Source organism: Xenia sp. Carnegie-2017, unplaced genomic scaffold (assembly GCF_021976095.1).
Source record: "Xenia sp. Carnegie-2017 unplaced genomic scaffold, XeniaSp_v1 HiC_scaffold_14, whole genome shotgun sequence".
Taxonomy (NCBI): domain Eukaryota; kingdom Metazoa; phylum Cnidaria; class Anthozoa; order Malacalcyonacea; family Xeniidae; genus Xenia; species Xenia sp. Carnegie-2017.
Window position 1 is genome coordinate 4,247,344 of NW_025813447.1, and position 11,566 is coordinate 4,258,909.

Below are 11,566 nucleotides of genomic sequence, written 5' to 3' on the forward strand. Positions count from 1 at the left end.
TAGCATTTTGAAAAATTATATCTTGTTCATGACATATATTACACAATTCCAAAAAACTGTAAGTAATGCACAATAATATCTATAGAACTTGATAAATTTCTTCACCAACACTGTCAGATAACTATTTTGCCTTCATGCAGCAATAGACAGTGTTTTTGTCAGAGAAACCAATGCACTTTAGTTTCCAAGTTTGTAATTTCAATGGAAAATTAATGTAGTTCTGTTCAGTAATAGATCCAAGATTCTGCCAAGCTGTTTACAAAATACAAATTACCAAGCAACATGTCATGGTGTTTGAATTTTTTCTTGTAGCTCTTCTAGTTCAACATACTTTCTTTATGAGTTTTCAGTAGATTTATCAGGTAATGACAATACACTTATGATACTTAACCATGGTAAATTTTAGTTGACTTATGTCGTAGGACTGAAGCAAACATTTTCTCCTTCCTTAGGAGCATTTTACACAGATTTATCCATTTGAAGCAAGAAAATAGGTGCACCAACTGTTGACAAACAGTCAAACACACAAAAGCATGAAATAATGTATAAGTTTGACGAGATTGACAGGTCTAGTAAAGAATGCCGTTTGACTTTCACTTTAAAAGGCTAAAATGTCATAAAATAACTTAAATGTTACATCCAAAATATGCGTTCCTCTACCGTCGATCTTCTTTATTTTGATGTGTGTCTGTACTGTGTTTTCACGCAATGCTGAGCATTATTTTCACATGATATGCTGTCGGTATCGTAATTGTTTTTTCTCACTTGTTTTCGTCCATACAAACAGTATTAGAAATCAGGAGGGAGTGAATATTGAAAAAAATTTTTAAAGTGGAAGTTTTGACCACCAAAATCCGCCATTACCGCCATGTTTTTGACCACGAGGCCCAGGCCCCTTTGCCCCTCCAGGTCTTATAGAGCTCAATGGAATAAATAGTTTGCCATTCCTTTATTAGCACGGACCAGTTGCAAAACCTTTGAATAGGAAAGGCATTTTACTTATAGTATATAGAAATCAATAATTAATACTATTGCAATATTCAGTGCTAATATCTGCTGTGTATATTATTCAATGTATTAACCAATAATACATGACTAGCATTAGTTTCTCTGTTTTGCTTTGTTTTACATAATACCCCAAAGTGCTACTACTATAACACTATTATGGAGGCAGGCAAATAAAATAAAATTAAACTAAACTTTGAATTAAATATACGACACCACATACATCATAATAATTGAGGCCTTCAATGAGCTGATCAAGCATTGGTTTGCATTTTGTGATGATGAAGTATTTGGTGACCTCCTCAATGAACATCAGCTTATCTTTAATTAGGAGGGTTTGGGACAATCCATCAATGTCATATCTCCACTCACTCTCAGCCAAAAAAGAATCAACACCCCCTTGATCCTTTGCAGCTTTCAGCTATAGTAATAATGAAAACAATTGTTGCCAAAATTGTTTAAAAAAAAATTAAGTTTCAAAGAATTTAAGTGTCAATAAAAATTGGCAAATTGGTTTCTGCCATGTGATGTCGAACATTTGATACCTTTAAAAGAGAATCTCTAATGTTCTTGTCAGGTAGCTCATCTATATCTGGTGTACAGCTGCCAAACCCTGCCTCAATATATTGGCAAACAGATATGCTAAATATTCGTGGCAATTCTCCACCTTGCACAACAAGTGTAGCCAACATGTGTCCAACAGCCAAAATGTTCCTTGATTCAAGGCTCCAACATTGCAGCAAATTACACAACCTGTTGGCATGCCTACAGAAAATTTATATTTAGCCAATAAAAATAAAGTGGCACACTCTACAACCAGGCTACAGACTGAAATGAAATCAAAACTTGAAATTTAGTACACAACATTTCCAAGTCAAGAACTTTAATTCATAACTTACTACACATTATTCCACTGTCTCGTGCAATAGCTCCAAGAAGTAGATGGAAGAATTCTCTTCTTGGGCCACTTTGATCTACGGCATCTTCCTCTTCAAATGTAGCAAATGATACTTTCAAAATGCCAACGGAACTAAGGAAGCCTTTCCTTCTAAAATATGGTAGCGCAGTTCGCCATATGCTTAATCGGCTAACAACAATGTTTCGAGGGTCTCCTTGAATTTTGTTTGCTGCATGCTCTTTAACTGCATTCAAGAAACCATCACTTGTGAGAATTTCAGGGTCAGTGATAGCATCACCAACTGCATCTTCCACATCGACATGCATAGACAAGCTATTACGTATGGCCTGTTGCACAGCAGCATTCTCATCAACTCCAACTGGTCTAATAACAAAAGATTTCATAGATTTAATACAACCAACAGTGATTGCTTTATACACAATAAAGTAGTAAAAACTTAGTCATATTACATGTTACACTTACAAAAAGTCCGTCAAAGCATAGGATGTTGCAACAGCTTCCCCAGACCCATTTCCACTGGATTCTGGAGATACTGCCAAATTTCCATTACAATTTTCAGGCACTTCTTCTTGTAATTCACTATTGAGGTCCAAATCGTCGTTTTCGGTAAGTAGATCAGTGATGAGTACATCATTCGCTCTCACTTTCTGTTTTGGTGCTACAGGGCAAAGGTACAAACTTATTCTTGAGTACGCTTTCCCAAGTTCTTCTTTGTACTTGCCCATCACGAATTCTTCGTCCCCACCAGGAATTGTTCGTGCCAATTGACCATCTGGGTAAACAAGTACGTAACCTCTATCAGGGCAAAATGTTCTATCATAGTTAGCCCATTCGGTCAAAGATCTTTTAACAACTTGATCATACACCATGTCCGGTGTCACCTTCACAGGAAATGTTTTACCAAAAACCCGTCTTGGCGTATATGAATCATCGTGGTCGTATTCCATTAAACCTACTGTTATAAAAACATCAGTATTTTTTCGTGATGTTGCAGAGCGTGACTTTTTCCTCTTGGGCTCAAAATGCGACCGTCGTTCAGCCTCCTTGTTCTTCATGAAAGTAGACAAACTTGTACAAGATGAAGACGTGTTCGACGAAGTGGGGGAGTTCCCAGTCGAGTGAGTCACACAAGGTGATTTAACAGAGCTGCTTGAAGGCTCAGAGGTTCCATTGGATTTTTTCTTTCCGCAATTCGGGCAAAAGAAAAACGACGTCTCCATTCCATGTCCACAAAAGCAGCAAAACATTACAAACCAACGCAGATATTTTGGAAAGAAATCTAATATACACTGTCCCACTCTATTAAATATTCGACATATTGCCGCCCACAGTACAGTGCAAAATTCTGGGTTGCGGTAACTTTGTTTTTGCATTGCGATCAAATTTGTTTTTGCATTGCGATCAAATTTATTTTTGCATTGCTATCAAATTTGTTTTGCATTGCGATCAAATTTGTTTTGCATTGTTCGTGTTTTGCATCGCAAACAAAATCATTTTGCATTCAGCACATTATTTTGTATCAAATATATTGTTTTTGAATTTAAGGGAATGTTTGTGCATTGACAAATTAATTTGTGAATTGCAGATAAGGGCCACCGTAGTTTTCAAAGTTTCAAGCAGGAAATGGTCTTCGATGTTTATTCCCTAAAATTTGAAAAATCCACCTAGAACATCTTTGATATGCGACTAATCGATACAGCTTGTGTATTCTCGCCAGCTCCTCATCAGACAGGGGCCAGTTTTTTCTAGATACCGACACACGTCTATCTCTAACACACTTTCTGACAGCATATTGTCCCTAAATTCTTGGTGTGTTGTCAAGCAATACTCTCCTTGAGTTTCTGTTTGGCCTAGCAAAGCCTCATACTCATCGTATTCAAGTGCTTTTCGTGGCAACAAAACACTCGATTGCCTTTTGGCAAAGTACAATGTCCACACTTACACCAACTAAGAGTATGAAGGCGCCAAGCATTTGCTTTCTCAAATTCAGCATGTATTTCATCCTCCGACGAGGACAAGTCGCTCTGCTCACTCTCCTGTTCGGAACCGCTTTCTTCACTTGTTTCGGCCTTCATTTCAGGTTCATATTGAAGGGGCAGAACTTAGCCCGGTTGATTTTCGTGTATGTCATCCATTACAGCAAAAAACCCCGTAAAATATGCTTTAAATGTGTTGTAACGCAGTCAATCACAAAGTATATTGTATTGTTGTTTTGACTGCCTACCGGCCAAGACGTCACTACCGCTCGAGATAATTTTATCAAAATTTTATCCAAGATCGCGAAATTTATAAACTTTTGCTGCAAATATCTCAGCAATAAAATATTTTTGGAAAAAAATTTTGCTATTTTAGTTTTTAGACATTACAAAGGTTCAAAAATATGCCATAAAAATTTTCGTTGCCAATGTCCTTTAAGTTTTCAAATGGCGGTTGCCAAGCTACTTTCTAATATTGCCAATTACATTTCCAAATATGGAATGTTCGTTATGAACTTGTCAACTTAAGTTCACAAGTTTTGTACTTGAGTACTGAAGTTGTGAACTAAGTTGCGAAGTACTAGCAAACGCGAAAGTTCTTTGTACCCTGTAGACATTTGGCAATGAATCCGTTCAGTAAGCAAGGAAATCAAGCAATTCTAATCCGTTTGACGGCCCTCTAAGAGTGCCACATGTAATAAATTTACAGTAAATGTGGCACTAGAAGTGTATCGTTGGATTTCAAATGCAGGAGTACCCTGCATACTGTGCCCTCGACGTCTGTTGCCACTCGTACCAACTACAGACGACTCATCAAAGAAATGAATTCGGCTGCAATCAATCAATCAAATAATTGCTATCCATAACGCCCGGCCGTTCTGTCTCTCGAGTAATTTGACCTATTATCTTGTAAGTGTAACCAAGATCTTTATTCAAAGTTCTACTAATGGATGACCTGCTAGGTATGTTTGCTGTAAGGCAAACTTTGTTATTTTCTAGTTGTTGCTGAATCGCTTTTGCGTAAATAGATGGTTTATTAATTTTTTAGATATTCAGTGTATGCAATAATGTCATTTGTACGCGTGGTTCGAACATCAAGTTTGCTCTGGCGAGGTGCAATAGAGCCAGTGTTTATCCATAGATCTATTATATTTGATATAGTCTTATACGGTAGGTTTAATTGTTTCGAAATGTTTGTCAAACGCTCGTTATTTAACCACATTTCAAGTATTTCATTTCTTACTTCTATTGGTAAAGGTTTTCCTTGCTTACTGAACGGATCATTGTCAACTGTCTACAGGGTACATGGACCTTTCGCGTTTGCTAGTACTTCGCAACTTTAGTTCACAACTTCAGTACTCAAGTACAAAACTTGTGAACTTAAGTTGACAAGCTCATAACGAACGTTCCATATTTGGAAATGTAATTGGCAACATTAGAAAATAACTTGGCAACCGCCATTTGAAAAGTTAACTGAAATCGACACTAAGGAACGATAAATAACTCTTTATAAACAAAAGAGATAGTTTCTACTAACACAATCGATGTTCCTATCTGAAACAAGCAAATGGATTATGCAAATTAACAGTAATATGATGCGATAAGTCGAAGTTCATGCTACGATCTGGTTTTTGCAAGCATCTACTTTTATTCTTCAAGAATTGTTACCCTCACGTCAATGCTAAACCGACCATTTAAAATTTGTATTTTAAAATCACCTTCTTATCGTCAAAGTATATAATATAGATAAAAATAAGATTTGGCGGCTCTCAATTTTCACCAAAACTTTTCCATTTGTTTAAAGCTCGTTGACTGGTCCAGTGGAGAAGTGCAAAAAGATAAAACACCTCATGCAAATGGCTGAAGACTTTCTTCGAAGCTTAAGCTACAATTCAGTTTAAATAACTGCAGTGCAATTCCCATGATGAATGCATAATTTAGTTTTATTCTTGTCTTACTAATGTCGAAGGACTTCATTTGTTATTTTAGTCCCAACGTGTGATTGCAGACCACCTCTATGTGTTGAGTAACTATATTTTTTATAAAACACCTAGCTAAAATGAAATCATGAGAAAATTTGAAAATTTAGATTCCCTGGACGGCTCGAAACGACCGACGGCTCGATTCATGCTGTTGCTTGTTTCTATAACATTTCTTTATTTTACTTTACGAAAGTATTTACAATAAAAGTTATGCTTTGTTTATTTCCCAATCCTACTAGTTCGAATATCTTGAAATGCTTAGCTTTAACTTTCGTATTAGCGAGAGCGTACCAGCGACCGATAAGATTTCCGTTTTAAAACAACAGTAACAGGAAAATGACCCCTATAGTTTATGTAAATAACATGAGCATTAAGCAAGCTTAATAACTTAACTTCCTTGACTATCATAGCGTCGCCATAAAATCTTTCAAAACCATTTCGAAATCTATATGACAACAAAACTACAAATTTCCTCACAGAAAACATACAAATGTTTACAGAAGAGCAGGAGAAGCTCCATTCGTTATTATGTTTTTATCTGACAATCACCGAAACATGACCAAAACATTTAGCATCTTATCATTCCATAGTAGATAGTAGCGTATGCTCTATTGCTAATTTCATAAACTCGCAAAAGTTGTTGATCTAAAACTTGAATTTTATTTCGGAAATGTCCGCATCATTCGTGGCCGCAAGAAGATTGATAATTAAGGGTATAAATTTCAAAGGAAACTAATAAGGCAAATCATGCATACATGAATATTAGCCATTCCCAGTGATTGATCTTCCTCTAGCCGTGAGATTCTCGCGTTTTTACATGATTTACGAATATTCCATGCAGCTAAAGACATTATATTGGTATTAATAAATAAACCATTGAAAATGAAAAAGCATGATGTTACTTTATCTTTATCAATCAATAAAACTAAACTGAAGTTGCACAAAAGCAACGCCTGTGTTCAAGCATTCTTCAAATTTGTTAGCATTGGAAATACAAACAAATACAATGTGGAATCTCTTTCGAACACAATTTCCATATGTAGTTGGAGTTTGAGTGTGACAAAAATGTAGCAACTTTCATCGATTGGTCCAAATCCAAACTTTAAAAAGATAGCAATTTCTTATACATACGTAGCATACGTAATAACATACGCAATGACATAACATATTTTTCCTACATTTTTCCTATATTTTTCACGTCAATAACATGCGTAATTGCAAAAATGCTACAGAAATCACTTCGTTTAAGGTAGTTGTTCGTCGTGTCAGAGTTATATGTTGCAATAATTGGTGAAGAATAAGTAAAATGCTGTGCACTTTATTAAATTTAAAATTCTTACGAAATAGGAACCTGCTGTGTCTTGATACCAACAGCATCACCTTCAAAAAACTTGCACAGACATTAGAACAAATTTTTAGTGAACAATCTCCTCACTCTATTCGTCAGAGGTGCATGTAAGAGCAATGATATTTATAAATTTTTGCAATTAATGAATGAAAACGATTTCTTCAGTAGAAAATTTTTTATTAAGGAAAATAACCAAATACGCGAGCTCAACACAAACAACCACTTTGATTTATTATCAATGTCGTTAAAACTACATCTGTGTATAGGTCATAGCTATAGCCTATAGCTTTATGTTTTCTGTCAGTTTATTCTCGATTGTTTGTAGCTGGCCAACCGTGCCATTTTGAATGCTATTTTAAAATATTCCACTTCAAATGAAACTATTTAGAATATGCCATATATCAATAGCTACATGTAATCACAAATCATGTTGTTGCATGGGTAAGATTTGGCAAATTTACCTAGCCTAATCGATTCAACTATGTTCGACAAAAAGCCAGGTGCCAAAGCTCTTAATGATCACAAAAGTTAAAGTGATCTTACAGTGACCAATAGTAACATGACATTTGAGTCTGTTAACCTTTCAAAAATTGGGGCTGGTGTGATTATTTAACACTCAACATCTACAATGAACTATTTATGTTTACACTGTACATAAAGACTCTTTGCATTGCACATATACAAAATAAAACTGGTTTAGTTTAATTACGATATCAAGGCTAGAGAGACATTCGATCATTTCCTACAGTGGCATTACACTCAACAAATTAGACAAGGACTTATTATACACTAAACACTTGATGGTTTCTTTACCATAGGCCCTGCTTTGTCACTATGAACACGGCATTTTGTAACAATATGAGTGAAATGACCACTAAGATTTTAGATTACCTTCAGTTGAAAATAACCATATTAAACTACAATGATCATTTTGAAAATGCACGCCACATGTACAAAAATCCAAGTAAAAAATACGGCATAAATTTCACACGATGAATTGCTTGTTTGTGTAGATGAAATAATACCAATATCAACTAAAAGCCTATAAATGCAAAGTAAATGTGAATTAGGTTCAACAGAAACATTGAATACCGTACAAAGCAAGAGTAATGAAATTTATACACTTTTTAAGGACTTTCAAGAACATATATTTTGAAAAAGCAAGTGTAAATGTGTAAGACCTTAAATTGCATGCAAAAGCCGGCGCACACATTCTTCAACACATTACAAACTTAACAACAAAGAACTCTTTTAATGAATATAGAACAAATGATGCATCATGAATTTCACTTTAATAAATCCCTCCAATTATCAATCTTCCGACGGTCAATTATCATGCCGATATTTTTCCTAAACGGAATTTGACTTTTAGATAAAAAAAATGTTTGCAACTTTATCACACTAAATAACAAGAGAGCATTCGTGACCATCAACGATGTGAAAAATGAAAAGCTACTCTCTAGGTATGTATGTGGGATAGAATGCTGCATTTTCAGTCATGTTTCCGTGGTAGTTAAATAATAACATACATAACGAACAAAGTGTTCGAAGCGCTTATGAAAAGATTTGTACATGTTCTGTGAGAGGATTTAATGTTTTCTTGTCGTAGAGATTTCTAAGTGATTTTGAAAGTTTTTGGTAGCGACTGTTTGTTTTTTAGGGCAATTTAATTAATTAGGCTTTCATAGATAACATTGATTATGAATGATGAGTTCGCCAAGCTTGTTTCGAACCGTTTTTAAGAGTTTTTGTGCCAACATTTTGATAGTAAACGTAAGTAAAGTAACTTGTTTTAATTGATGTTCAGCAGGGTCACTTCTGCTCTTACCGTTGTTTTGAAACGGAAATCGTTTATTTTGCCTTTGTGCTCTCTGTTTTACAACAGTTAACATGAACAATTTTCAGCAACCTGTATTTTTTTACGTAATTGCAACAATTTTACGGAAATTACTCCGTTAAAGGTAATGGTTGGTTGTATTAGTGTATGATGAAATATTTATTAGTGAACATGAGTACGATATTCACTTGAATAAATTAAAATTCTTTAAATAAGAAGAGCCCGGTGGGGCTTTTCATTGCGATTGTTCGTTTATATTTAGGAGGGACTTGTAGAGGGCGTATATTTAGGAGTGTCTGAAATGGGAAAATGACTAACAACCATTCAATCAATAACTCATCGTTAATATCACAGAACTGCATCTTTATATATGATTTACATTACTCAGTCAGTCTAAACTGGATGGTTCGTAGCCAGCGCCCTCGGCCAGTTCAAATCATGCCATTTAAAAAAATTAATTTCTAATGAATTCAACTATTCAAATTATGCTATTGCACATTTTTATGCGACTAGTTTATTTTATCGTATTATATTAGGTTGTGTGCTTTTTGCAAATATTTTAAAAGATATAATCAATCATAGTGACCCAAAGAAGCGAATATTTACCTTCTGCTTGACAGTTTGATTATAAATATTTCACAAAATGAAGACTAAAGCGTAGCCCAGTGCCCCTCTGCAATCTTGGGATTTTTAAGGACAAAATATAGCCCGTGACTTTTACCAGCGACACGCAGTTATTAGTCAGGTTCTATTTCAACTTTTCCTATTTCATCAAATGATTTTATTCCCCATTGCCCGATTAAATTCTTTAAAATGGAAATTACCTTTGAAGGTATTTCGCAACAAGCCAGAGGGTGAAGCTGAGGAATTTTGACTAAAGGGCGTAATTTTATTCAGTTTGCATGCGGTTCAGCTGGCTATCTTCCAACCAATTTCAATACCGATATATGTTAAAACTGCAAGTCAACAAAATCTTTCACAGTTGGAGTAAGAATCATTCTATCAGGAAATCAAAATCCTTTAGGTATTGTAGAAAATTTATCTTCGCTGAACTATTTATGTTTATACTGTACATAAAGACTCTTTAGCTACATTGCATAAAAACAAAAAGGTTTATTTTAAGATAACAAGACTATAGGGACACTAGATCATTTCTTACAACGGAATTTCAATCAACTTTTCCTATTTCTACAAATGATTTTATTCCTCATTACCCGATTAAGTTCTGTAAAATATTAATTATCTTTGAAGGCATTGCGCAACAAACCAGGGGGTGATGCTGAGGAATTTCGACTGGTGGGCGTAATTTTATTTAATCTGTGGAAAAGATAGTCTGATAGTCAAAAACTAAAATAGTTACAAAAAGAGCCACTCTATCAGGGAATCAAAGTCCATTAGGTATTGTGGCGAATTTAGGGCCTACTTTGGTAAATGGTGACATGCAGTTTAAAACACCAACATTTAAAATATGCATTAAAAACCAAATTTTACTCCACGGAAGAGCGTGTATAAACTATTGTAATTTTGTATTATAATAAGCACAGAACCTAAAAGCGAGCAAAACAATTTTCGTTTCAAAAATAACAGTAGAAACAAAAATATCTCCAATAGCTTTTGTAAAATAACTGAGCATCACGCAAGCCTAATTATTTAACTTGCCCTGACGATCAAACAGTTGCCATGAATATCTTTCAAAATCACTTCCACATCTATATAACAAGGAAACACTAAATCCCCTTACAAAAACGCGAAGATTTCGTTCAATATTTTCGTGATTATTCCGCAATCAGCGAAATGTGACTAAAACACTTCACATCTTATCGCTCTGTACTACATTGTAACTTTTCATTTTTTATATGGTGGATAATCGGGAATGCTCTTTGTCAAATAAAGTAGCAAATGTTGTGATTGAAAACTTCAATTTTCTTTAAAAATATTGATATGATTGATGGCCGTAGGAAGATTAAAATAGGAAGATTCGTGTTCAAAATGTATGTTATAATCCGCATAAAACAATGAATTTCAAAAGTAATGAAAACAGCATATCCTGCATATATGAATATCATATGCCAATCATCAATCTCTCGCGATCCAGCGATTTTTTTAGTTTTACAGCCGGTGTAATAAAAGACATTATACAGGTTATTAACAAGTAAAACAATTAGGCAAAGTAAAGATTGAAGCAAGATGTTACTTAACATTGAAGTGCTAAATCAACATTAAAATCAACTGCTTTTGAATAAAACCATCGCATGTGTTCAGGCATTCTTGGTATTTTTTGTTATGAAATTCAAACAAATACAGGGTGTATGATCTGACCAATGGTAATGAAATCACTCCATGTAAGGTAATGGTTGGTGGTCAATTTTTGGTGTTGCAATAATTGTGGAACAATAAATATGCTATGCATTTTACTAATTTTAAGCTTCTTGCGAAATATGAGCCTGCTGTGTTTTAACGTTCATGTTGGGGGAGGGACTTATGCACTCATAAAAGCAT

General features: G+C 34.7%; 2 protein-coding genes across 2 annotated transcripts; both read right to left on the bottom strand.

Moving 5' to 3' along the window:
- Positions 1 to 921: 921 nt before the first annotated feature.
- Positions 922 to 1,697, bottom strand: LOC124435101. The gene is made up of 3 exons (XM_046985053.1): positions 1,551 to 1,697; positions 1,229 to 1,426; positions 922 to 975 (listed from the first exon to the last, which is right to left on the bottom strand). The coding sequence occupies exons 1-3, from the start codon at positions 1,695 to 1,697 to the stop codon at positions 922 to 924; spliced, it is 399 nt and encodes a 132-aa protein (XP_046841009.1).
- Positions 1,698 to 1,979: 282 nt separating this feature from the next.
- LOC124435102 lies at positions 1,980 to 3,308 on the bottom strand. The gene is made up of 3 exons (XM_046985054.1): positions 2,387 to 3,308; positions 2,032 to 2,287; positions 1,980 to 1,994 (listed from the first exon to the last, which is right to left on the bottom strand). Exons 1-3 carry the CDS (start codon positions 3,295 to 3,297, stop codon positions 1,980 to 1,982), a joined length of 1,182 nt encoding a protein of 393 aa, XP_046841010.1. The 5' UTR covers positions 3,298 to 3,308.
- Positions 3,309 to 11,566: the final 8,258 nt, after the last annotated feature.